General features: G+C 36.7%; 1 protein-coding gene and 1 non-coding gene across 3 annotated transcripts; one reads left to right on the forward strand and one right to left on the reverse strand.

Moving 5' to 3' along the window:
- The first annotated feature begins 6,966 nt into the window (after nt 1-6,966).
- LOC149005740 (putative 12-oxophytodienoate reductase 11) lies at nt 6,967-11,636 on the forward strand. 2 transcript variants are annotated; one of them, XM_089168930.1, is made up of 6 exons: nt 6,967-7,070; nt 7,168-7,435; nt 7,956-8,096; nt 8,198-8,328; nt 8,548-8,724; nt 10,510-11,636. In XM_089168930.1, exons 2-6 carry the CDS (start codon nt 7,281-7,283, stop codon nt 11,106-11,108), a joined length of 1,203 nt encoding a protein of 400 aa, XP_089025056.1. In that variant the 5' UTR covers nt 6,967-7,070; nt 7,168-7,280; the 3' UTR covers nt 11,109-11,636. The 2 variants fall into 2 exon arrangements, with proteins under 2 accessions (XP_089025056.1, XP_089025055.1); XM_089168929.1 differs by lacking the exon at nt 6,967-7,070 and having other exon boundaries at nt 7,077-7,435.
- A 4,843-nt stretch (nt 11,637-16,479) lies between these two features.
- TRNAY-GUA (transfer RNA tyrosine (anticodon GUA)) lies at nt 16,480-16,571 on the reverse strand. The gene is given in 2 exon segments: nt 16,480-16,515; nt 16,535-16,571. It is a non-coding gene; the product is annotated as a tRNA-Tyr (tRNA).
- Between the last annotated feature and the right edge of the window lie 5,138 nt (nt 16,572-21,709).

The raw sequence follows: 21,709 nt of genomic DNA on the forward strand, positions 1-21,709 counted from the left end.
AACGGCTTGAAAGTTAACTTGATTTATTCCCTTTGTGAAACTGGGAAATAATGGCTAGTTTTACCCATTCGACATCAACGGCTTGAAAGTTAATTTGATTTATTCCCTTTGTATTGTTGCCGTGTTTATGGGTCTTTCATATTTAATCTGCATCCATTGGCTTCTGTTAAATCTTTTTTGGAGTAGTTCAACTGTAGATAAAACGGTTCTTTCTTATTTTGTTGGGTTTGGGTGTCTTGTATTCTATGGGTCCATGTAATTATAGTTTTGGTTGTATTTGTAATTGAAATAGGGTTTGGGTCAATTACTAGTACTGGGTTAAACTTGTAATTATATTGAAATTAGGGTTTTAGGTTTCCCTATAAATAGTCTCTGTGGGATAACTTAGTAGACACGGAAGCAAAGGCTAATATTTTGTTGGTGTGAGGTTTCTTGGAAATAGTGAAACTCTTTTTCTCTTTGGTGGACGTAGGCGAGGTTTTGCAGAACCACGTTAAATTCCCCTTGTGTGTTTTGTTTGTATTCTTCTCTGTTCGTGGTTGTGCATCCATTATCCCTAACAAGTGGTATCAGAGCGAGGTTCGGTGGATCGTCGCCGGAGGTGTACGAAAATCCAAAAAAGAGAGGATATGTGCCAGGAGAACTGAGAAGGCTTCAACAGATTGATCGAAGGTACGATTCTGGATCTAGAATCGTAAAGTTTTTTTTTTTTTATCTCTTTTTCTTGTAGTTTGATTAAAAAAAAAAAAAGGAGAAGAAGGAACACGTGTTTGTTCGATTGCTGTTCAACGGTTTTGTTGAAGTTTTTTTTAACTTTTTCTTTGGTTTGAATGTAATCATCATTACATTCGTTTGACAAAAAAAAAAAGGTTGTAAAGCTGAGTTTGAGTTTGGCGTGAAAAAGTGGGAACGGAAGAGTTAAAATAAATAAAAAAATCGGTGGTGAAAGAGACGGAAGATTGAATTATTTTTTTTTATTTTTTTGTTGTTGTTGTTATCTAATCATACCATACAAGTTGTTTCCACAGGATTTTGTGTCAAGGTTTTTTGTACGGAGTTAAGTGTTCTTAATGTTTTTGGGTGTTCTGGACTCGGTGAAAGTGACGGATCGAGGAGATTTCACTCCGTTGGTATTGATTTTGTGAGTTTCTACGGAGATCAACGAATAGGATTTTTAGGTTGTTGACAGGTATGAAGGGCACAAATCAAATGGCGGTGAAGAGTTCTAATTTCTCCATAGAACTTTTTAATGGTCATAACGATTTCACCTTGTGGCAACAACGGGTGAAGAACATCCTAACGCGGGAAGGGACTATTAAGGTTCTCAAGAAAAAATCAGAAAAGCCAAAGGCGATGATGGAAAACGATTGACAAGAGTTGAGGGATTTAGCAAATAGTACGATCCAATTGTATCTTGCAGATAATGTTCTTCATGAAGTCATCGGGGTGGTAGATCCAGAGGAAGTCTGGGAAAAGCTGGAGAGCAGGTACAAGTCCAAGTCGTTGACAAATTGGTTGTTTTAAAAGAAACAGTTATATGGCATTCATTTGTTAGAGGGAGCAAATTTTGACAAACACTTGGATGAGTTCAACCAGATTTTGACGGAGTTGTCGGCTCTTGATGAGAAGATTAAGAAGGAAGACAAGGCGTTACTTTTGTTGGCATCATTGCCTCATTCGTTTGATCACATTGTGACCACATTACTTTTTGGTAAGGATACTTTGAAACTTGACGATGTTATTACTCCATTGTTGATGAATGAAACACGGCAAAAGGACGGGGAAAGTGATGAATCATCTATTGCTGTCTTATTGAGCGATGATGGAGGAGATGATGTCCTTCTGACTTCATCATCAGGTTTGAATACTTCAGATTGGATTTTAGATTATGGGTGTTCTTTTCACATGTGTTCAGTCAGGAATCAGTTTGCTACATATCATGCATGTGAAGGTGGTACAGTCAAGATGACAAATAATGTGGAAAGCAGGGTTGTCGGAGTTGGGACTGTGCGGATTCGCATGTTTGATGGGATTGTGTGAACTTTGATTGGGGTTAGACATGTGCCAGATCCAAGAAAGAATCTGATTTCATCTAGATTCTAAAGGTTTCAGATGGTCATTTGAAGGTGGAGTTCTCAAGGTTTCAAGGGGATCAATGGTTGTGATGCGGGGAAAGATGATTGGTAAGTTGTACAGGCTTGCAGGGAGTGTTGAAACAGGTGGAGCTCCAGTTGACACTTTGGCAAGGGGTATAGGTAGACAGAATTTGGAGGTTGTTTAGGCCTAAAACAGGGGCAAATTTGGAAAGAAGCGAGTGACTTTCGCTTTGGATTTGGAGAGTGGCAGTGATCTCTCGGAGCCGGCTGTGACAGGAGAGATGGAGCCACGTCACGTCGTATAGCGGCGAGCTGTACGAGACACCCCAGGTGGAGGGTGTGCGCCATGCAAGTTTAGTGAGGGCGGTAACAAAAGCATTCCTAGAGGGGATGTGTACCATGTGGTAAGATGTGGTGGATACACAGAGACTGGTGATTACAAAGAGACATTATCAACAGTTTTCTTCAAGGTGGTTTGCAGAATTCAAGACAAGGTGAAGATTGTTGGGTTTAGGTGTCTTGTATTCTGTGGGTCCATGTAATTATAGTTTTGGTTGTATTTGTAATTAAAACAGGGTTTGGGTCAATTACTAGTACTGAGGTAAACTTGTAATTACATTGGAATTAGGGTTTTAGGTTTCCCTATAAATAGTCTATGGGGGATAACTTAGTAGACACGGAAGCAAAGGCTAATATTTTGTGGGTGTGAGGTTTCTTGGAAATAGTGAAACTATTTTTCTCTCTGGTGGACGTAGGCAGGGTTTTGCCTGAACCACGTTAAATTCCCCTTGTGATGTTTTGCTTGTGTTCTTCTCTGTTCATGGTTGTGCATCCATTATCCCTAACAAATGGTATCAGAGCGAGGTTTGGTGGATCGTCGCCGGAGGTGTACAAAAATCCAGAAAAGAGAGGATAGGTGCCAAGAGAATGGAGAAGGCTTCGACGGATTGATCGAAGGTACGATTTTAGATCTAGAATTGTGAAGTTTTAATAGTAGTTCAATTCAAATTGTTTGTTGGGTTATTGGATACTCAGAGATATTTCACCCATTTTTGACTCTGTAAGATTGGGATGGTATTTATATTCACCTGCAGAGTAGGTTTTGTTGTAGTAGCAGAGCTCAAGTGGGTTTTTGAGAAAGAGTTCAGAGAGTGTTTTTTGTTGGTGTTTCTGTACTCTTTCTTTCTGTTTTCTAATGGGTGAGGGAGAGGGTATCAAGGAACCCTTATTGGAGAAGGTTTACCATAAAAACTGCCATGGGTGTTGGACAGAGCGTATGAAAGCAGCTCCAAAGGGTGTGCCTTTCAAACATTTTTCCTTCATTTGGCTCTGCTCCTTATGCACTGTTTGAAAGGCACACCCCTTTGAGCTTCTATAATATGTTTGGTTCTACAGCCTGGGCAGTTTTCATAGTAAACCGTCTCAATAGTTGAGGATGAAATACACTTAGAAGAAAAGAGACCAGAGAAAGAACAGAACATTCAGTGAGAGAGGAAGAAAGAATTATCTCTGAGTTTGATCTCCTGAGCTCTTCTCAGTTCCATTTTCTTCTTTATGCATGTTTAACTACTGGGTTGTGTTTCAGTGTGTCATCAGTTTCAAATGCTTTAATGGTTTCATGGAAATTTCTTGGGCTGGAAGACAACACATTAGCATTTTTTTTGTTTTTCTTTAGTTCTTCTAGAACTCACAATTTTCTTCTCTGATGCTGATGATGTTTACATGTTTTAATTTATACACTTCTGCAGCTGTTCTTGATGGGGGAGGATCCTGTCTCTGCTTCAGAAAAGATGCTAAATCCAATTATTAGTAAACAAAGAGAAGCAGATCTGGTTGCTTATGGTTATAAAAGAGAAGAAGGTAACAAAGCTGCTGCTATCGGCTACTGGCTACAATAGATCTGGTTGGTTATGGTCGTTCTTTCCAGGCAAACCCTGATTTGCCAAGGAGATTTGAGCTTAATGCTCCACTCAATAAGTTCATTTGAGAGACAGCTAATGTACAGACCCAGTTCTTGGTTACACTGATTATCCTTTCCATGAAGAGAAAGCTTAGAGTTGCAGTACTAGTCACCATGGGATTGTTCTAATGGAGAAGCATTGATGAAGGAGATCTCAGTCACTAGGAAGTTTCTCATTGAAGTTCTTTCTCTCCTTGTAATTTTTTTTTCTTCCTGCAGATGGGTTTCTGTTTTGCTTTTATCCTATAATAATAAAGGGTGCGTTTATCCTTGGAAATTAAACTGAACTCTTTAGCCCAATTGTAGAGTTGCAAAATGGTGCAACTAAAACCCAATAGGCTTGTTTCCTAACCTTGTTGGGCTTTCTATTCCTGATAAAACTTTCATGGGCCTTGTACTTTTCTGATCAGTAAACAAGATGGAAGGTCTAACTTCTGTCAAGTTAGTCTGAGGTCCGAAGGAGTAAATATCCTTTGTTGTGCACAGCAGTTTACATGTATACTAAATAAAAGGCTGAGAAAATAAAGGAACTAAAAAGTTATTTTAGACTTTTTAAAATTAAAATTAAGCTTTTCATCTCAATCTTTTATTTGGTATAAAATAGTGCAATGTTGTGCCCAACAGGAGATTTTTTTTCTATCCCTAATATGGGTTATTGTAAATCATCATTTTCAAAAGAATTTGTTTCCTTCATTGATCATTTTAAGTCCAATTGTAGTTTAGTTATAGCCATTTATAGTAGCCTGGTCACAACTCGAGACCAGCATGGCCCGAAATGGCTTTAGACCAAACAAGACCAAATACTAAACAGGTTGTAGTAGGTCCAGCCTTTTTTGAAGCAGTAGGCCCAATTAGGCCCAGCTAATTAACACCCCCTAAATTCATGTCGCTAGATCACTTCCTCATCAGGGAAGAACACTATGCTCCCCTGACGTTTTTGAACCACACATAGTGGTGAGGCCTACATATAAATATTGATAAAAAAAATGAGTTAAAGCCTCAGTAGGTTTCATGTGGATCCCACCCCTTATAGTGTGGTTTAAAATTGTCAAGGGAGTACATTGTTCTCTCATAACAAGGAGCTGATTCGGACTCCATACAAAGATATTCGTGGAGAAGGAAAGTAAACAGGAACCATCCCAAAAGGCAAATCTTGTTGGTCAAATGAAGCATCTCAAAGGCTAGCAAAAGCCATGTTACACTTCTCTCTTGTGAGTTTTCTAAGGGCTTGTTTGGTTACATGAGTCTGGAAATTTCAAATATTTAGAGATTTGAAATTTATAGATTTCAAATCTATGGAGTTATAATTTATAAAATTAGATGTTTGGTTGTGGAATGAAATCTGAGGATTCATCCTAAAAAATTATTTGATCGACGTGATTTTTTGTGAATGTGTAAATGTAAAGCTTTTTTGAAATCTCTGAATTTTACCCCTTACCCATAAATCTACAGATTCACGTTTTTAGTGTAAAAATGTGAATATTTAGATTTCATGAATCTAGAGATTTTACAACCAAACGGGTATAACTCTCAGATTCATGAAATCTCTGAATTTGTGTAAACGAATTTGGTTTGCAGGTCTTTTGTGTATTTTGCACATTGAGAAAGCAAAAGCAAAGTTGATGATCGGAAGATCATTGACAATGACACACTATGTTTTCTTTCTTTTTCCAGGTAAAAGATAAAGACATTTTCGCGGCCAAAAAAGAAGTGAACTTTTCTATTAAGATTTCTATGAAAAAAAGCTCTAGAGATAATTTTATGTACAATAAAATAAAAGGATTTAACCCTTACCCGTAGGTCCAGATTCACGCCCAGTGGTAAAAATAGGACCACCACGCTACTTGGCTGTGGGCTTCTTGTCTGACATATTAATTATTATTAAATTATATATACAACTTTTATATTTCTAAACTATTATTACCTTTATGTCTTTTAAATTGTTCTTATTACCAAGGATCGAAATGTCGGATTCGTGTCGGTGCCGGTGACAAGAATAGGCCCTAAACGACATTTGGATTTTTTGATCGATGAGTCTTTTGTGTATTTTGCACATTGAGAAAGCAAAAGCAAAAGCAAAGTTGATAAGCGGAAGATCATTGACAATGACACACTATGTTTTCTTTCTATTTCCAGGTAAAAGATAAAGACATTTTCGCGATTAAGAAAGTGGTTAACTTTTTTATTAACATTTTCTATTAAAAACAGTTCAAGAAATAATTTTATGTACAATAAAATAAAATGATTTAAGAGTGGTCCAGGCCCAATGGTACTTAGGACCAAACACGTCTACTTGGCTGTGGGCTTCTTGTCTGATCAAGATGGTTTTGATTTCAAACTTTCATCTCTTCACACTTTCTTCTATTCTGCCCCTGATCCTTCAAGCCTGTGGACCTCCAATCCTTGAATTTGTCTCAATTGTTAATGAACAATATCTCGTAAAGGAGGTTTGGGTTCGTTTCACCCTGGTGGCATACTTAACAATTTCTATTTTACCTGGTAAATTGTTTAAACCTTTTAACTCGAAAAAGAAAAAAATGTTGCATAAATTTTTTTGGAGTGTTTGTGAAATTTTAATGAGAGACACAATTCTATAAATTTGGAATTGCATAATGCTCCTTGGAGTGTTTGAGAAGTTTCAATGAAGAGCACAATTTTATAAATTTGAAAATTTAAGATCCTCGAGTATAAAATTAAGAAATTATAATTACAACTACAAATTTATATTAAATTATAATTAAAACCTAATGGTGAGTATGTAATTTGCCCTATCAAATATTTATATTTATATTTAATAAAATAATAAAAAGGAAAACAAATAAAGCGAATTTGCTCAATTTTCGTGCTACAGCTACAAGTCCAATTAGAAGAAGGGAAAAAAGTCAAGGAATGAATCTGACGGATGAGAGACAAGAAGTGGACTAAAAATGTTTAATGTTAGTAATGGAAAATCTAAACAAAACCCAGAACGATACACAAAAAGGATCGCCTCACGGCCTCGTTTCCCCAAAAAGGTGGTTTTTTTTCTTCACTCTGAGCATCTCTGCGAGCATCAAATCATTTTTATTTCTCGAATATTCTGCTCATTCTCTCTCCGAATCTTATTTGCAGTAGGTGATCTTGGTTTTGATCGCTTCCATTCCATTCTAAAGAGAAGCTCAATCCTTTAAACTCAGAAGTAAGTGTGTACTTGTTGAAAGAAGAGAAGACAACAGCACCACACCATGGCTGCTCAAGTATCGATGTCTCTTTTCAATCCATACAAGATTAGTGTCGGTCCGTACAAGAACAAGAGAAGATCAAGGATTTCATGTTCTGTTCAAGAACCCATGCCTCTATTGACTCCATACAAAATGGGCAACTTCAATCTTAAACATAGGTCTGTTTCATCTTCATCTGTTGTTCATCATCACTTTGATTCCTTCCTTCTTTTTGCATGTTGATTTTGATCATTTCGTAATATTTTACTTCACTGTCTGGTTTTTGGTCGAATTGTTGGTTTTGTATTAGCTCAAAGATCAAGAAGGTTAAGCGGATGAATTGGAAAGAGCAAGCAGATGCATCAATAGCCCTTTTTATTTTGTGAAATTGTTTTCTGTTTTGGATTAGAGATCAGAGTTGTGAGATCAATCTGGGTTTTCCTTTTGGAAGAACCATTGTTAGGTTGAAGAAGGATAAGTTTTCAAAATAATAGAATACCCCCTGCAATCAGTAGTTATGCACTTATGCCTTGAAACTTATTTCTGTTTTGCACCCTTTTATCATTAATATCTCATATCTGTCCTCAATTATATAACTAGTATACTCTGAAGTCCTCTTCTCTTCCCAATAATTCCCATACTTCTGCTGGTGAATTACTGAATTGCCCTTTAGCCATTTTGAATTCTTTGTTTCAACAGAGTGGTTCTGGCACCTCTGACACGACAGAGATCCTATGACCATGTTCCTCAACCACATGCTGTCTTATATTACTCACAAAGAACCAATGAAGGAGGACTTCTCATAGGTGAAGCTACAGTGATTTCTGAAACTGCTCAAGGGTAAGGTTTCTGAAAGAAATTCAAATTCTCTTCTCTGTTTGGATTTTGGACTGTTAATTAGCATTCAAGTAAAAAAAAATTTGTTTTCCCCCTTCAACAAGGTTTCCACATACACCTGGTATTTGGACAAAAGAGCAGGTGGAAGGCTGGAAACCTATTGTGGATGCAGTTCATCAAAAGGGAGGAGTCTTCTTTTGCCAGATTTTTCATGTGGGCAGAGTTTCTAATAAAGGTATACCCTCTTTCTCTCTTACACGTAACACAGACACACACACATATGTATATACTTCAATCTAGTCATAATTAAATGTGCTTTTCTTGTTTCATTGGTTAAATAATAGGTCATTTGATGGAAATCAAAATACTAATTCCTGTGCTGATTTTATTGAAACCTGTTATTCTTGTCTATGATCGATATACCTTTCACTTATTACTCAACTTTTGTGTGCAGCTGTGCAACCAAATGGGCAAGCTCCTGTGTCATCTAGTAACAAATTTTTGAAGCCAATCATCCGTGCCAATGGAGTTGATGTAGCAGAGTTCACACCCCCACGCGCATTAAGAACAGATGAAATCCCTCTAGTTGTTGATGAATTTAGAATTGCTGCCAGAAATGCTATGGAAGCAGGTAAGGCTACTCAACACAGATATAACTTTTTTCTTTTTGGTAAAATCTAATTTTTATCCTTTTATATCTTTAAAAAAATAAAATTAAAGGCCTGGTTAATTGAAAAAATTAAAATAATATGGGGCAGACTACGGTGAACATCATTACCATACATGGGTGAGAAACAAAAATTTCTTTCAGACTGAAAGAAGTTGACACAAATAGCTAGCATTATAAGGGAGAAGCATTACTGTAAAAAACCAGGTTACAAGGAAAATAAGGCACAGTAATCTTGAAAAGATATTTTCCAATTTCAACTTACTTTCTGTACCTGGAATCTTAATCATCTGAGCTAAACTCACAGATTCTAAATTTGACAACCCCCTCCCACCCTCTCTTTTTTGTTTTGTTTTAAAGGATATTGATTAACATTACTTCAATGGATATTTTTTACCTATCCTTTCTTTTTGGGGTGGGGGGAGGGGCTTGGGCTGTATTGTTACATGTAGATTCCCTTCTCATTCTTTTGCCCAAATAGCTCTGGAATGTTAAATGTGCCTTTAAGGGATGGAATTGCTCTTCTTGGGATGGAATTTCTGATATTGACCAAACTCCAAGTTAAAGGTTGTGCTTGGCATGTTGTTCATGTGTTCCCTTGCAGAATTCTTGGTCTTGCTGTCAAGTTAAGAGATGGTTTGCCAGCATTTGTTCCTCTCAACAGATTTCAACTTCAACTCCATCCTCTTTGATGTCAAGACAAAATGTTCCACACAGAAATTGACTTGATTCCTGAAGACAACAACAAAGCCTTCTCCCAACCAAATGGGGTCTGCTACATGGGTATTTGTGTTCCAATCAGCTCAGTTTGTGGTCATTCTTGATTCCATAAGCCAAGCATGCCTGTCCTCATCATGGCTCCTAAGATCATTTTAGGTCTGCCCTTGGCTGTTATAGTCCTTTGATCTGAATCAGATCAGTCCTCCATACCATGACATTCAAGGCCTCCATGGACCATGGCTATGCCACATCAAAGGACTTCTCATAGCTTATTGTGTGTCATAGCTTTTCTAAATTTAGATCTAAATATGACCATTCCTTTAGCTTTCCTAGTTTTGCCACTCTTCCATCTCAACATCCTCATCTTTGTTACACTTGAGTTTATCTATATGATGCTTCTCATCACATGTCATAGTCAATCATATGACTGTCCTACAAAAATTTCTTTGTAGAATCCATGTAAAAGGGTTTGTACTGAAAGGACTTTTTTTTTCCATGTGCCAGCTGCTGACTGGCACACCAACCCACCAACCCTCCTTTACTTGGGCTTGGTACTGGCAGCATTCTCTGGTGGAATAATTTGCAGCTTCAATGATGGGGAAGAAAAATCCTTCAAATTTATAATAACCTGATAAGGTTTATTCTTCTACTTTTTATATTTTTATTGATTAAAAGTGTCTTTAGAATTTAGGTTTCTCGAAAGTGACATTGTTGAATGAAACTGTCCACTAGATTTTGGCAGTCCTGTGAATCTCATATTTCATTTTGGTTATTAGTCATTACAAAGTTGTCTATCCATAAACTTCCAAAATATATCAGAAAAGGGTTTGGGGAGAAGGGGGGGGGGGGGGTGGATACAGATTCTCATGATTGATCTGATTAACCAACAACAATGTCAACAAGCCTTTTCCCAACTAAATGGGGTCTGCTACATGGATCATTGCCTTCCAATAAGCTGATTAACCAACATATTCATATTATTTTTATAACAGATTTCCAAATTTCCTATCCTTTTTGTTTGTTAAACAGGGTTTGATGGTGTAGAAATCCATGGTGCACATGGCTATCTTCTTGAACAGTTCATGAAAGATGAAGTTAATGACCGAACTGACAAATATGGTGGCAGCCTTGAAAACCGTTGTCGTTTCCCTTTAGAAGTTGTTGAGGCTGTTGTTAAAGAAATTGGAGCTGACAGAGTTGGGATGAGACTGTCACCCTTTGCCACATATAAGGAGTGTGGAGACTCAAACCCAGAAGCTTTAGGCCTTTACATGGCTCAAGCTCTTAATGAATATGGGATAACTTATTGCCACATCATCGAGCCAAGAATGGTAACTTCTGGAGAGAAATGCGAAGTTCCTTTCAGTCTTCTGCCAATGAGAAAAGCTTTCAAGGGTACTTTTATTGCAGCTGGGGGATATGACAGAGATGATGGCAATAGAGCTATAGCAACTGGTTACACAGATCTTGTCGCATATGGTCGCTTGTTCCTGGCCAACCCAGACTTGCCTAAGAGGTTTGAACTTAATGCTCCTCTCAATAAGTTCATTAGAGAGACAGCTTACATACAAGACCCAGTCCTTGGTTATACGGATTATCCATTTCTCGAACTCTCCACTGTTGCTTAGGTTCTGCCCGTGTTTGAAAGCTACATCAACTGTAAGCTATTTCTAGCTCCAGAATCCTTTAGATATGCTTATCGAAAGGAACAATAATAACAATAGTCTGGCATTCATAACAACTGTTCTGGCGTTTTCTACGTCAGAGTTGGGCATGAATGTTAAGTACTTCTTGTAGATGTATTTATGACATGATTTGTTAAGTTAGGAATGTATGAAGTGTGGGTATTTGGTGGTTGAAGATGAACTAGGTACTAAGCTCATAAAAATGAATCAGAGATTCTTTAACATTTAAGAATGGTCTGCTTATTGGATGAAAGAAAAAACTCAATCAAACCAAAAAAAAGTGCAAATCATGTCCATGAGAAGCACAACTTATTGGAAAAATTACAATCATCTCACTGGTAATATAGTTTAACTATAATCTGTCTTTTCTCTACTAGTCTCACAAGTGAAACCTTCAAGGTCAATGATGAACTAGGGCATGCTTTTGAAGTGTCGCACTTGCTGGCTTTCAGAGTTCACAATCACCCCACAACTTATTGCAGAAGTGCAAGACTTGTTCACCATTTCTGTGTTGGATGATTCTATTATCCATCTGCCCAGGGAAGAAACAACACAACTAATACTTTGCATTTGGAAGGATTCAGTATACAGTGTATGAGCTATGTCAAAATGGTTGTGAGTTCTTTCTGGTTTGGAGTCCTGAATTCTACTTGACAAGCCATTCACCATGTTTCTTTCCTAATTTAGAAAAATAGTGCAATATGTGGTGCAGCAGGGGAATCATTGGGAAGTTGATGCAAGAGAAAAGATAAAGCTATGCAACCTGATCTCATCTGTGACCTTTATTTTCAGATACAGAACCGTAGGCTTTCACAATTACCTGGTAAAAACCATTGAGCTGAATTACCACTTGCTCTTGTACATATCAATGACAATGATGCTTGTCTTTATAGTCTTGGAAGTTAGAAACAAGCAGAGTGTGAACTAAACTAAACTTTCTCCCAACACATGCATTTGCTAAAGATCAATGGGAAGAAGAAATGTCCCAATGTAGAGGAAGACTGGAAATAGCTCTTGTCCAAGTGTAGTTATGGAAGTCTTCCCAATTTGCCCCATTCATATAGTTGAAACTTTGCCTGTGAATATTTTTCCACTCTCAGGATGGTTGGTAAGAATGGCTTAAAGATCATCAACACCTCAAACAAAGAAAACCAAATGATTAAACTGTCTCTGTAGAAAACCTGATTATACTGTCCAACAATATCAAGAAGTTGGATTTTCAGTTAAATATTTCAGTAAATAACTTTGCTCAGCTCTTTTCTCCAACTACCAATGCACAATCTGAAGCAGAGCCTTTAAGGTTTCTTTGGCTAAAGTCCCTGCAGGTTATTTCATTGTGTGGGTAGAACTGCTTGTGAACGATCTGGGCTTGCAATCTCCTTAATAAATCAAGTATGAGTTGGAGTGGTATCTTCAACAGGAGCTTATTTATCTCTTGCTTGAAAGACAAAGCAACAGGAGGCTGTTCTTGGAATAGGCATATGAGGTCATCTACTGTCACCATGATCATCTTTGGTTCAGAGAGTTGCTTGGATATCTGGTTCATGTCCCTCAAAACAGTTTTTCAACTATACCCAAAGATGGGCTGTCAATTTTCCAAGTGATACTTCAACTTCCAAATTTGAATTTAGATTATCAGGTCTAGAAAATGGGAATTTCACCAAGTTTTTCCACTAGCAGAGCAATATGGGACTTTCACCCTACTGATATCTAAAAAATGGTTAAGATTGTTTTCATACATAGGTACCTATCCTGTGGTGGGAAACTTTCAAAGATCATATTTTTCAAAGAAAAATCCCTATTAAAAACATATTTTGACATTTTTCCTCAAGCCTAAAGGAGAAATTCCTTCAATAGTTATCATTTTGTTTGAATGACAGAGAGGTTGTATATGATTTCATACTGTTGGAAAAAAAATTTGATCTTCAAGTCAAATGAAAAGACTTTCAATAAATGAAAGATGAAATTTAATGGACTCTGCTCTCATTTGTCTGTAGGTGCATGCAGGAACCATGTTTCCACATAAAATTTCATTCTAATTACTTTTGAAATGATTTTCTAGGTAATTTCTAATGTATGAGATCATGCTGAGAAAACAATGAGCTCATGCTGAAAAGTCAACCATTCTAAAAACAATTGAACAAGAGTAATAAAATTCTCGATACCTATAACAATGAAAGAAAATTTTTAGTTTAAAAAAGAGGCACCTAACAAATGAGGATTTTAAATTATTGAAAGGAGTTTCATTTTCTTCCAACTTCAAAAGGAATTTTCTTATTTTCCAAAATACTGAAGCCGAGCAATACAGAAATCCGCTATCCTAACCAGTCAACAATTTTTGGATTTGGATTCTCTCCTACTCCCTACCTTCCCAATTGCTTCTTAACCTTAAACAAACGAAAATAAAATTATTATTATTTTTTATTTTGAATTGGTAACTTTTTTATATTATTAATGAAGAAGTAAAATGACTCTTCTACCCCTACTCGAATAGCTATACCAAATAGGAGAACTGGAAAGGAACCTATAAGAACTGAAATAAAAGATTTCTGACGGAATTTTCTTCAATATCTTTCTCACAATTGGAAGCGTTTAATTTATTTTGAAATTTAAGGAGAGTGTAATACAATTATATAGTTAGAATTACAGGGGAATACAGTTGAGTTTCAGTAAGACTCAAGTTTGTGAATTTGGGTGTTTGAGTTCCCAACGTTACTAACTCTATCAACGAAACATTCAAAACTTTGTGAAACCCATATTAAAAATTCTAGCGGGTCTTATATGGACCCCACTAAATTGGATGGCGGAAAGACTTTGAGTGAGCAATATGAGCCCTCTTTGCGGGGAAGTGATTTAGACTCTCCTAACTTATATACCCATACATTAATTAGGCGATGGTAATTCTCTTATATTTTTCCACCACCATTCATTTAGAAAAGAAAATTATTTCTAATCTACATGTTTACGACTTCTTCTTAACTAAATATTGAAGAGATGACAAGAGTGTGAGACGAACATAATCCTTTACCTATATTCGTAAGAAAATTTCTTAGATATGAATAAATATCTTTAAAACTTCATTCTTCTAGAAGACAATGATGTGACAGTGACATCTAGCTTTAGTTTTTTCTATATGATTTTAAATTTCATATTCCTTCTAGAAGAATTTAAGAAATTAGTGGGAACCACTAACTTAACACAAGGTAAGGTTGAAAGTATCCACTCTGGAGAGCAATTAGAGTCCCAGAATGTTTAGAACTCCTTTGCCTTGACAATGTTGATTTAGTTCTGGAACTCCTTCTCTCAAACTGGTCACTCAGAAACTCTTACTATTCTTTAATCTATGGAGTCTAGATATGCTGTTGATGCATCTCCCTTCTTCCTTTTCGAAGCAACTGGAGATTCTGAGGTCGATGTTGACGGCGGGTGCAAGACTCCGGTGGCCGACGATGATGCAGAGTCTTGCAGTTATGACTCTAATTCTAGCACTTCTGAGCTGATCAATTACACTTCTGATCAAGATTCTGAAGAGGTGGATAAAGATAACTGTGAAAAAAGAAAGATGAGATCACAGGACTGCACAGATGAATCAACACCCACCAGAGAGGAAGAGGAGGAAGAGGAAGAAGAGGAGGTGATGATGATGACTGAGGTGGAAAGGAGTAAGCTTTTCTGGGAGACTTGTTTGGCTAGTTAGAAAACTCCATTATTATCATGAAACTTATAGGTCATAAAAATAAACGCTAAAATCATGGCAAAGCCATCCCCCTCTTTCTGCAGGTCTCATGTTTCTGAGTTTTTTTTTTTTCTTCTTTTTGTTTGGGTTGTTTTTTACTCTGAAACTTGTGATTTGAGGTGATGAAAACCCTAGCAAGGTAGCTATGTTGATATGTTATGATTCTCATAAGAAGGAAATCAATGAGAAATACCAACCCTAATGGGTTTTTCTATTTCTTTCTGATTTGATAAGTGCATTCGATTGCTCGACATATATTTTGATTTATTTTTACCAGTTTCACAAAACTGCAATTGAATTCATCGATCTCAAATGATTTTTTTTTTCAATCTTTGAAAATTTATATTTAATTATTTGTGTTAGCATGGAGTGGAAAAAAAGATAGGTTTATGATGTGAATCATCTACCCACATTGAATGCCATTTCACTTGAACATTGCAAGACCACTCGAGTGTGGATATTCACTCTTTTTAAAGTAAGATGAACATTCTACTTGAGGGTCTTGCACTACGTATTCTTTTGATAGACACTTTTTAAAATTGGATTCGGTAGAGAAAAGATTAACATCACTTGCACCATATACAGTGAATTTGATCATTCAAAAGTGTAAAAATATGACTAAAGTTGGATCCACTAGTGTGGATTTTGATTATGGGGTTCTCTACCTTTTGAGGATTGTGGTTTTTCCAAGGTCCGAAATGTTGGACAGTGTCGCCACCGATATAGAGATATTTTGGCGATTTTTAGCAAGGGTGTCGATGAAGATTTGACCCCTAGTTTCAGGGGTATTTAGGATTGTTTTGGCTTAAATTTTTTTGTATAACTTAATTTGAGGCCAATAAACACATTGAGACCATTATTTTGACCTAAAGGTTCACGTAATCTAAAGTTTCTGATTGGCACATGCCATATTATATACGTGACAAAACTGAAAGTTTAGAAAACTCATATTAATTAATGTAAATATGTAAAGAATACATAAATACACAACTAGTGAAGAAATGGATTAAAGTCTACAATTCATTATACAATTATGTTGAGTATGATTCATGTTTCACATTCTATTGCCGACGGACAAAGGTCCGGTGTGCGGGCGGGGTCCGGGAGGCCGCTCGTCAACATTTGGTATATATCGTGTCGATGGGAGGGTCGAGTCTCCCCCAGCGACAGAGCGATATATCGCCGACCCTTTGTACTGTGGTTTTCTCTCATTTTCTTGTATTATGTTCCTTTTTAAATATGTGATGGAAGAGTATAAGGAAAGCATGGTTATCTACCCTATTTTTAAAGATTTTTAAATTATGTACTCATATAAGATGACATCACATATGATAAAAAAAAATTGAACCTAAGCCTACAAATACATGCATTTTTTTTCCTGACACATAAACAAGTTATTGGTGGTTGATAACAATGTGACTTTGACAAAAAAAAAAAAAGAGATAACAATGTGACCATGGAGTCAACTGACTCAAAAGTAAGCTTTATATTTCAGTTAACACCTTTCAAAATATATACATAGGCCATGTTGATGGGTTTGGGTTGTGGCAATTAAAAAAGAAAAAAAAAAAAAAAAAATCCGACCTGCCGGATTCGAACCAGCGACCTAAGGATCACCTGACGGGTTAACCCACTACAGTCCTCCGCTCTACCAACTGAGCTAAGGTCGGTTGATGTTAAGAGAAGGAACAAAAATATATATATTAGAATTGTATCAAATTTCCATAAAGATTGGATGTGCTGTAGTAATCAAGGTGTGTCGGCCAACATTTTTTTTATCCGATAATTGTGTCGGCCATTTTTTTTTTTTTTTTTTTTTGGTAAACCGTGTCGGCCACATAAATTAATCCAGAGAGAGTTGTATTAAAGTGGGAGGCAGCATTGGCCTCAAGATTTGATATCTAAACCTATTTTCTGTTTTTTTCCCCCTTCTGGTGCAAAAGAAACTTAACCTCTTACACGTACGTATTGACTAATGGTGAGGTGGCAAGCGCCTCATGCAAGGTGGCTTAAGGCCGACGTTGGCGTTGCAGGTCCAGGAGTGGTGATATAGCCAATACTAGTGATGTCTTCTGTGATTCAGAGGTCGCTTTAAGGGTAGTTTTGTTAAGAAGATTCAAGCTGGGCAAGTGCTTGAAGCATAATTGACTGTCATTTGTGAAGGACTGAAGGTGGATTTGAGCAACAACTTCTTGTCTCTTCGGTTTGAGTTTGATTCTCTTAAGACAATTGAGCTTTTGGACCTACCTCCATTATTTGGATAAAGTAAGGTTCAGTTGATTCATTCGAGAGACGGGATCTTACCTTGAGGGTATGGACTGCACTCGTCGTGTTCACGTTGAACGTAATGTGAATAAGACTGCAGATTGGATGTCTAAAGTTACTCTTCATTTAAAGTGTTCTTGGGTGCTCTTCTTCGTAATGTTTAACCAGGATTGGAGGTGATCCCTCAAGCTAATGGTGAAGCACATCTCAATTAGTTTTTCCTTTGAGTCATTGACCCCCACATATTTGTTGGGAAAAAAAATATACAAGGCAAGGCTTTGCCGTGATCCCGAGAATGGACTCAAGTTCTTGACTTCCTACTTAATAGTGTTGGTTTATTTTTGCAAAGAATCCCCTCAAAGTTAATAACAGGTTGTTTGATTGTACATCCAATCTATCTGAGGTGCTTTTTTTAATTAATCATAATCTTAAAGTTAAGTAAATTTTCAATTTTATCACTTTCAACCACCTTCACCTACCCTCCAAACTTTTTTTATTTTTTTTATATGTTTTTTATTATTTTATTTTTCATTTTATTTTATTTTAAGAATCTCCAAAACCATTGTTGCCATCACCTTCACCCCCAGCCTAGTATAATTGTATAACCCCATGCTTGGTGTCTCCTTCACCACACCCCCAACCCATTTACCGTTTAGGGAGGATATGAAGTGAAAGGTATTGAGCTACAGGGACGATAAAATTAGGGAGGTGTAGTGATGATTGGATTAGAGTGATAAATTTGTTCATTTGTACCATCTTAGAGTATATTAATTAAATAAGCATCTTTGGGGTTGTATGGCAATGTTTTTACTTCATTTTCATGTTTTTTTCGTTAGAAATAATTTTTCATGTTTCTAAATGTTTTCATTGTTTCTCAATATTTTTGGGTACTGAAATCATGTATATACATAAAAAAAAAAGTTTTTGTGACTTAAAGAAAAAAAATGAAACAAGAAAAACAATTTAAGTTTTTTAAGGTTTCAAAATAGGATGTTATGTTCTGACATAAAAAACAAAAAAATGCCCCTTCATGTTTTCAAGAGATACCACTTCCTTCTTTTTTTTATTTTTTTTTTATTTTTTTAAAGGGTATGAAACTCATTCATTCATCAGGCAATCGAGACAAACACGTGGAGATGTCAAACAGAGTTATCTAGCCATAGAGTGGTAGAAGGCCATGATGTTGAGCTCGAAATCAAAAAAAGCCACCTTTGCTAGTTCATCTACCACAACATGGTCATTCTAGGAATATAAGTAAAATTACTACTCACAAATTGAGACGTCAAGAAGAAAACATCAGAAAATCAGTGGTTGTGTAGATAGCGGATCAGTCTTGGTGTTATCCCTCAATAGTGAAATCAGCTCTTTGCTATTTGTTTTGACCAGCACATTAAGAAAGCCCCCATCTTTAGTTTCTTTTAGTGCTTCACACATAGCTAGCGCTTCTCTATCAATAATGTCAAGAAAAGAGGACGGAATCAACTTGGCAAGTATGTGCTGACCACCATCATTTCTAATGATAAAACCAAGGCTAGCTCTATCTGAAGATTTGTTGAAGGCTACATCTGTGTTTATTTTAAAGAAGCCAAGTGGTGGGAGGGTCCATTGGATTAGTGTTGCCCCTTATTGTCCCCTATTTGTTATAATTTCCACCCTCTTGCTATTCTCCATAAATTCATTAGCCATTTGAATTGCTTTGGTAATAACCTCCTTAGGTAGTAGACTTGCACCATTGAATACTTTCTCATTGCGTGTCAATAACAAGTGCTGTTAGAGTATAAAGGTGGCTAAACACTCTAGTCTCTTTTCTTCCTCCTTCCCTTTAGCTGAGAAGCCCTTGCAAAATCCATTAAACAAGTGTAATCTTTGAGTCATTACCAAGGTTAACTGGCAATGCAAACCATGTGGCTCAAGCAAAAGGTGAATGAAGCAAGATATTATCCACTTTCTCAATTGTTTCTCAACAGTAGTTGTAAATTGGATTTATGTTCGTCATTCTCTTCAAGAATTCTTCACCACAAGCCACGCCATTAGCAACCGCTCTCCATAGAAAGGATCTAATTTTTGGCAAATTGTGGCAATGCCATACCTTCATCCAAATCTCTGAAGGAACCTTAGTCCAGGCATCCCTTATAAAAGATGATGGTTGTTGTCGTTGTATCTCATCCTTCTCATTCATGAGGAGGTGGTATGCTGACTTGACATAAAATAATCCTCCCTTATCTGCTTCCACAAACCATTTTATCATCCACGGGAAAGAGAGGTAAGTGGATTCTCAAGATTGCAACAACTACTTGAGGTTCGAAAATGTGTTTAATAAGCTACCTTCTCCATTTTCTCTCTGTGGGGGTGAATTAGTTACTCCACCTTTTGAATGAGTAAGCCCTCAAGGTTATTAGGTATGATTATCTTTTTTCTATCATTTTTAGGTATCCATCTTAATCCACAAATATCCATTTTGTTCCCTCTTCCTATTTTCCATTGTAGACCTTTCATGAGAACCTTTCTTCCTTCAAGTATGCTTCTCCAACCCTACGATGGATTGCTTCCTAATCGAGCTTCCGAAAGGATGTGTGCGGGTAGTAGATAGCCTTCATGACTCGACCAAAGAGGGAATGTGGATTTTGTAAGAGTTTCCATGCCACCTTTGAGAAGAGCGCCTTGTTATGAAGAGAGGGGTCCCTTAATCCAAGTCCACCTTTCTCCTTCGAATGAGTTAAATTTTCCCAAGAAATCCAATGAACTGCTCTCTTATCCTCCTTACCTCCCCAAAAGAGTACACTCGCCAGTTGTTTGGTTTTTTCGTGATATACCTGAGGTAAATGTTGAGTAGCATAGTTAAACGAAGGAAGGGCTGATGCCTTTAATAGTATTTCCTTCCGTGGATGAGATAGTAGTTTCTTTGCCCACCCTTTGAATTTAGTTGATGTTCGATCATTTAAATCATGAAAGATATCCACCTTTTTTCTTTCTAAAAGAACAAGAAGGCTAAGGTACTTTGATGGATTTTTATTTGCAGCAGCTGCTGTTGGCAGCTGCCAATGGCCTTGATTGTGCCACACAATCAAAATGTAATCCAATGGTTGAGAATCAAACAATATGATTTTTTTGTAAATATAATTTTTTTATTTTTACATTTTAAAGATTGAAAGTTTGCAAATTTACAAAAGTAAACCCATTTCCTCCTGTCTCAAGCATCGTAGAAGATCTCCAGCTTGTCATCGCTTGCCAAAATATAAGGCTTTCAAACTGAAATAATTAAATCTAGAAGTTTGTTAGCACCTCTCCAGTTCAGCCTTCCAACAAATAACCCTCTAAGATGTTGAACCCAACCCTTCTCCTCCGCCTCACCTTCCAACCCGTAATGTCTCTCAGAGAACTTGAACCATTGACACATACAACAGAGTACAACAGAAAACCACACCAAAAATGAGGGGTCAACAGTTTAGAGTATAGGTTTCTTTTGATTCTTTCGTTTGAACCTCCAAAATCTTCTTGCCTAACATCTTATTTCTGTAATTTCCAGGTTTTCCTCTCTTCCCTCTTCAATCTGGGTGAGAAAATTTGAACTTACGAAATTTTCTGAATTGGGTTGTTGAATGAGTCTCTGTAACAAAAAAAAAGCTTTCTTTAATTTTCCCTAGACCCCCTTTACCAACTGTTTGCACCTTTCTTCGTCTTCATTCCTCATGGGTTCTGCATCTAGAGCGAAACCCAGGTGGTTCTGTTCTTTTTCTTTTCTGAGATTTTCTGCACACAAAAAGAAATAGGGTTCGGACGGGGAATGGCTCCAAACGCAGACAGGACGCAAACAGGGTTAATCTCTGATTCTTAAGGTTGGGAAAACGAAGGGTTTGATATTGTAAATTAGTAACTTTAATCCTTTCAAATGTAAAAGCAAAAATTTTATATTTACAACAGAAACCTGTTATTTGATTTTCAGCTGTTGAATTACATTTTCAGCTGATGCCATTGGCGCTGCAAATAAAAATCCGTACTTTGATGGGGGCATCACCGTAGTGGAGTTTAAGTATTTGCAAGAACCATCTCTTCATCTTTGTAGGGGTATTCGGGCTAAAACAAATCGAGGATTTCTTGGAATTTATGTTTGTCTCGAGGCCTTGCAATATTTGTCGAGAAGCATCTTGACATTATGTATTACCTGCGATTTCACCTATGAAAAAATTAAACAATTATCAACATATAAGAGGTTGAGAGAGATTCACTTCTACTTCTTAACTTGATACCTTTTATCTACCTTTTGCTTTCTCCTCTTTTCAGTAGGGCACTTAGAGCTTAAGCACGAATCACAAACAAAGCTGGTGACAAAGGATCCCCCCATCAAATGCCTCTAGATGGCTTAACTGAACATCTTTGTGTTTTCAAAGAAGTGTATACCAAAGTACTTATTTTTTTTGGTAACCATCAAAGTACTACTTTGCTTCAAAAATTATAAGACACAAGAAAAAGGGCAAAGATCACATACATGATTTGGATTGTTTTTATTCCAAAAATATTAGAAAAAAAAACATAAAAACAAAAA

This window comes from Hakea prostrata, chromosome 9, assembly GCF_041222555.1.
Source record: "Hakea prostrata isolate BN-2017 chromosome 9, UWA_Hpros_2, whole genome shotgun sequence".
Lineage (NCBI taxonomy): Eukaryota > Viridiplantae > Streptophyta > Magnoliopsida > Proteales > Proteaceae > Hakea > Hakea prostrata.